Source organism: Capra hircus, chromosome 7 (assembly GCF_001704415.2).
Source record: "Capra hircus breed San Clemente chromosome 7, ASM170441v1, whole genome shotgun sequence".
NCBI classification, from domain to species: Eukaryota; Metazoa; Chordata; class Mammalia; order Artiodactyla; family Bovidae; genus Capra; species Capra hircus.
In genome coordinates this window covers 53,120,998-53,126,997 of record NC_030814.1, presented here as the reverse complement: position 1 = coordinate 53,126,997, position 6,000 = coordinate 53,120,998, and the positions used below count along the sequence as shown (strand labels likewise).

Sequence of the window (6,000 nt, the reverse complement as noted above, 5' to 3'; positions counted from 1 at the left end):
CTCAAATTGTATGAAGCAAACTAAGGAAGCTCAATAAAATCTCTTCACATGATCTGAAAGTTAGAATTCAGGTTTCCTAGGATTATCAGAATTGGTCTTTCTCCACATGAAATCCTTCAAGAAATGCAAATTTTTTATTGCTATCAGTCAATATCTAATATTTTTTCCTCATATGAAAAGAGATGACACAGACAATATCTAAAGACATTCCAGAAAGGATAAAAAAATAAATACGAAATACTGTTGGCTTGATCTTTAAACACAACTGGACTAAAAGCAAATCTGATAAATGCAGATTTCTGAGGGCGGAAAAAATCCTCTCCTTTAAAACACCTAAATTTAGTATAATCAAATAACTATTTATAAATTATCAATACTAGCCTTGAGAAAATATTATTGGTGGCTAACTGAATATATCAAAGCTAAAAAAAATTATTTTAAGACCTATTTGTTCTTTATACAAAATACTGAGTGATCACAATCAAATCAAAATATTCTCATTTGTTCTTTTAAAATCATCATGAGAGTTCTTTTTAAAAGCAAAACTGATTATCTAATTACTCTTCTTTTTAAAAAAGAAAAACAGCTAACTCCATAATGGATGTAATAAAAAAGTTGCTAGCTACTCCTTACCCCTCATAAATAACATGAAGTACACCTCATATAAGAAGCATACTGACACTTTTGCATTAACCTGAAGTACTCACAGCTTCTGGGAAACAGCAAACATCTGTTAAAAAAACAAAAACAAAAACAAAGTATGGTACAAACTATTTCTATTTGAGGCCTCAATAAGGAAAAAAAATTTATTAGGTCCAGGAATTGAAGAATATTTGGTATAGTTACGAGTACATGCAGAATCTGATGGTCAGAAATTAAATCTATTTAGGTCCAGCCTAAGGTTCTCAGAGCCTACCTACAGGCACAATCATAGCAGTAATATCCTCAGAAACCAGGATAAATCTCCTGTGCCTTTGTTTAATGAACTAAATAGATCATTGTATCACCAATATCTGCCCGTAGCCCATTTTCAGTAAGATGAATTTTCTTGTTCATGAGATCCACGTGGAAAACAGCATGCTCAGAAATGGGGGTCTTTTCAGTGTGCTCTTTTCCCAGGACAGGAACTCGCCGAGGCCCCAACACTGGATCGTCAAATCTCATCAGTTTCACTTTGGAAAGGTCTACAGCAAAATAAAGTAGCAATACGAACATTTAATTACAGTCACTAGCTCAAACCCATGGCTGAGTCTCATAATTCATGTTTTAAACACACTCATTATATCTTAAAAAATATTTTCATCAGGTTATTAAACAGGACCCAAACTCAGAAAGCAAACATAAATCTAACAAATCTTCATCCTCTGTCAGCTTTCACCCAGATCAAAAACTGGCAGAACTTCTGTATAACACATCTTCTGGAATTATAAACCAAGGGGAGGGACTGAGTATATTTTTGAGCATTATCCTACATGCTCTCTCAAATCACTTTTAATACACTTCAATTAACCATTTTTCAGAACATTAAAAAACCTAAAAGTTTTTTTTTTCCTTTTCTTGTCTTGCTTCTTGGAATATTTAAAAGTGCAAGAATTGTAGCTTTCTTTTGGAAGATAATTTTGGAAACAGAATTACTACTCTAAGAAACAGCATTACCAGATTCTTGTTTTGCTTAAATGATGAAAAGTGTATTAACAAGCTGATGAGAGACAACGAAAGGAGAACAGGGGGAAAGGGCACAGACTTTAGAATTTTGAGCTTCTGGATGAGCTCCAACCCTCCCCTGCTTGAGATTTTCCTGATCTGCTCTTGTGCAAGATGATAAGACAGCTCCTGGCAAAGAAAGCACTTGTCCCTTGAACAAATTTATGATGCAACAATCCTGCCAACAACTGAGCCCAAAAGGAATGTATTTATTTCAGCAATTCTGAGACTTTTCAACATCAAATGGTTTTATTTTACAAGGTGGAAAAACACCATAAATAACTACAAATGCTGATTCTGGGCTTATTGCTCATTCTAAGCGTAGCACGGCTAGTTTATGCTTAACTTGATCTATGAAAACTGAAGATACCTTCTGACTTATTTCCCACCCTTTTCTAAAGTAGATTGCTGGGTGGTCCATAAGCCATACTCCCTCATGCTGCCTTGAGACTATGACTCTTAGCATGAGAGGGATAAGATTTTTAAAAAAAGATAAAAGGAGACATTAATGCAGCTGGCAGCTATTTGAGGAGTACAAGTTATCCAGGCATTCTATTATCCTTGGGAAACAAAGACTAAAGGATGACAAGCTTAGAGTAGGGATCTGAGGGTTTACAGAGCAATTACCTGCAACTACCATGAAGGCAATCCTGCCTAAGAGTCTTTACAGAGGTTCTGCAGAGGCCATATAATCTATCCCCAGATACAGCACAAGCCCTGAAAATTAAAATGAGAAAGAAGCAGGCCCAGTCTTCATGACAGCCATGGTCTTATTTGAGTGGAAGAATACAATTTACTTTAATAGCTATTGTAATTCAACATGCATATCAGTGGTATCAAATTATTTTCTTACGGAAGCAACGACAAGTCCTGCCAGCAGATTTTATGCACAAGGCCTTTTACTGCAGATATGCCTCTGTCTTTCTGTCTCAATCTCTCTGAAACAGACCTCCCTCATCATTCCAAGCAATTCTGAATTAAACTATTTCAAAGAAGCCTTAATACCCAATCAGGCTCCTAAGTGACAAAACACATCTGCTTTGATGTTTCCCCATGTACTTCATTACTGCAAATAAAATTCTTGGGGCTTTCTTAGTGGCTTTACTATCTTTTCTTATCCCAGACCTGTCTTATCATTGAAAATGTTGAAATTTAAGTCTGCAACTACACAAGATTTAAGGCACTTAGAGAAAAGATGAGAATGATTGAAAGTCCCTAGGGACTGATAATGCTAAATGGAGCTTTTCACCTCCAAATTATTAGTTCATATGTGGCATGAGTTTTGAGTGATTTAAAGTTATTATCATCAAATAGTTACTCCACAGCCTTTGTGGAGTGAAATGATGATTTTAGTTCCTAGTTCCTCCTGGACCTAGATCATAATCACCCTCAATACAATTGGCACTAATTGGACAACTTGCTGGCTATCATAGCAGACAGAGAAGTATGTTATTGAATTTCACTCCTTTCTCATTTCACCTACTCAGTTCTCTTAGATACCAAAGTATCCTGAGGGCTTTTGGAAAAGTCTTAAGTTTAGAGCTCTTCTGTAGATACTTGGAGGAATATCAATTGCAAACTCTCCCTAATATTTCTCTATCTATTTTCCAAAATTCACAGCAGCTACTAATATCAAACTTAAAGCACTTTATGATAACATTATTCACAGCTAGAATAACAAAGGAAGTAAGAATTATGCCAGAAGCTCAGTGAGAAAAGACAAGCTGAACAAAACACATCGGTACAGTTCCGAAGAACCTAGTCAGTGCTGTATCTGAGAGTATTTAAAGGTAAATCAGGTTTAACATATTATATAATCCAATTTCCAATACACGAATAAAGCCTCTTATGCACTACAACCTCATAATTATCCTATACAGTGGGTGCACACAAATACCTATTTTCTTTAGAAGCCATTATATTGTTCTTCAGAGTTAAGAGTTCTTCCCATTACAAAATTTTCTCATGACCAATATATGCAACATAAAACAGCAAAAAGGAAGGCCACAAAATGGCTTCCTGTATGTTCACACTTCAAAATTTTCAAGTTCTGCTTTTTGAGGGCTATAAGTTGCAAGGATGGCACTATCATTCTACAGTACCTGGTTTATTGAGGGAACATGCTAAATGTCTACATACATAAACCTTGAAAACATTTTGCTAAGTGAAATAAGACAGACACGAAAGGACAATATTGTATGATTCCACTTATACAGGTAACTAGGAGAGTCAAATACACAGAATAAAAGAGCTCTTGCCAGGGATTAGAAGGAGGAAGAATGGGAAGTTATTGTTTAATGGATAGTGTTTCAGTTTGGGATGATGAAAAAGTTCTAGAAATGGATAGTGTGATGGTTGCACATCAATATGAATGTATTTAATGCTAATGAACTACACACTCAAAAAATGATTAAGGTGGTCAATTTTATGGTTTGCATATTTTACTGCAATTTTTTCAATTTTTTAAAATGTCTACAAAAAACCAAAAATTCCCAGTCCTAACATATTGCTCGGAGAAGGCAATGGCACCCCACTCCAGTACTCTTGCCTGGAAAATCCCATGGATGGAGGAGCCTGGTGGGCTGCAGTCCATGGGGTCGCCGGGAGTCGGACACGACTGAGCGACTTCACTTTCACTTTTCACTTTCATGCATTGGAGAAGGAAATGGTAACCCACTCCAGTGTTCTTGCCTGGAGAATCCCAGGGACGGGGGAGCCTGGTGGGCTGCTGTCTATGGGGTCGCACAGAGTTGGACACGACTAAAGCGACTTAGCAGCAGCAGCAACATATTGCTGGTACACGGTGAAACAAGTTATCAGCATTTCCCTCATGCAAGCACACACGTTCCCTTCACCCTCACAGGGCCCATCCAAACGATGTTTTCTCCATAAGACCAGCCCGATCACCACAGCTGGAAATAAATGAGCTCGCCTTTCTCTCTGCTGCAAGTCGTACCTGCACCTCTCTTACTGTATCAGCAGCTTCTCCTTAGAGACTATGTACTCCAGTAGTTAAGTCACTTACTCCTTCAGGAGATGCAGTCTCCTAGCGAACAGTACTTTGTGGACTCCCCAAAACCCTTAGTACCTACACAGGAATCTTTACATACATACTTATCTCTACACACACACCACACACAATAGTCTCTCAAAAATTTCGAGAGAACAAAAAATGCATGGCAGAATGAAACAGGGCTATTTTAAGTCTTCTATGTAAATGGAATATTGATACCCTGAATCACTGTATGGGATCTTTAAATCTTTTCAGGAAATTTTTATACTGATGGTATGTGGCCCAATCAACTCTTGATTGCCATCAAGAAGAGAAGGGAGAGATCATGCAAAACAGGGAATCTCAACATTAATTTGTCTTCATAATTTGGAAGAAAAATAATTTAGAAACACACTAACTCCCTCCACGCATAAGATCAGCTGAGTGATTTTAAAAAAGAACTACAAATTATTATATCAAATCTAATCATAAAAGATATAGACTTGATCTTGCTAATAAATTAAGACTATTTACATATTTTACCCAGAGGCATACTGTCTAACAGAAAGAATATGAGCTTTGAAGACAAAGACCTATGTTTGAATTGTTTGAATTCCAGCTTCAAGATTTACTAGCTGTATGAACTTTGTAAGTTATTTAGCCTTGCAAACCTCTACTTCATCATCTGCAAAAGGGAAATAATACCCTCAATGTTAGACAGTTGTAAAAGGATTAAACGACTAACACATGACTGCTACTGCTAAGTCATTTCAGTCGTGTCCAACTCTGTGCGACCCCAGAGACGGCAGCCCACCAGGCTCCCCCGTCCCTGGGATTCTCCAGGCAAGAACACTGGAGTGGGATGCCATTTCCTTCTCCAATGCATGAAAGTGAAAAGTGAAAGTGAAAGTGAAGTCGTGTCTGACTCTTCGCGACCCCATGGACTGCAGCCCACCAGGCTCCTCCATCCATGGGATTTTCCAGGCAAGAGTACTGGAGTGGGGTGCCATCACCTTCTCCGAACACATGACAGACACACAAAAAATTTTATTATTTTTCTCTTCCTTCCCGAGGAACAGATTCAGTCAAGCAGGTTAATTTGGAATATTAAGGGAATATGTTGCTTAATTCTGAATATCCCTGAGAGATGGAAATTGCTTGTTATAATTTTAAAGCTACATGGAATCCTGGTACTTCCCTGCTGGTCCAGTGGCTAAGACTATGCTCCCAATGCAGGGGTCCCAGGTCCAATCCCTGGTCAGGGAATTAAGACCCCACATAGTGCAACTAAGACCTGCAGCAGC

At 37.7% G+C, this 6,000-nt stretch overlaps 1 protein-coding gene across 2 annotated transcripts in view; it reads right to left on the bottom strand.

The window, feature by feature from the left end:
- The window catches only part of LARS (leucyl-tRNA synthetase), a 65,542-nt gene continuing 60,301 nt past the window's right edge, over positions 760-6,000 (bottom strand). Inside the window, exon 32 of one of the 2 annotated variants that reach the window (XM_005683099.2) lies at positions 760-1,184. In XM_005683099.2, coding sequence (XP_005683156.1) covers positions 979-1,184 — 206 coding nt within the window. In that variant the 3' untranslated portion in view covers positions 760-978. The remainder of the gene's footprint in view (positions 1,185-6,000) is intronic. The other variant, XM_018050196.1, reaches the window with a different exon arrangement.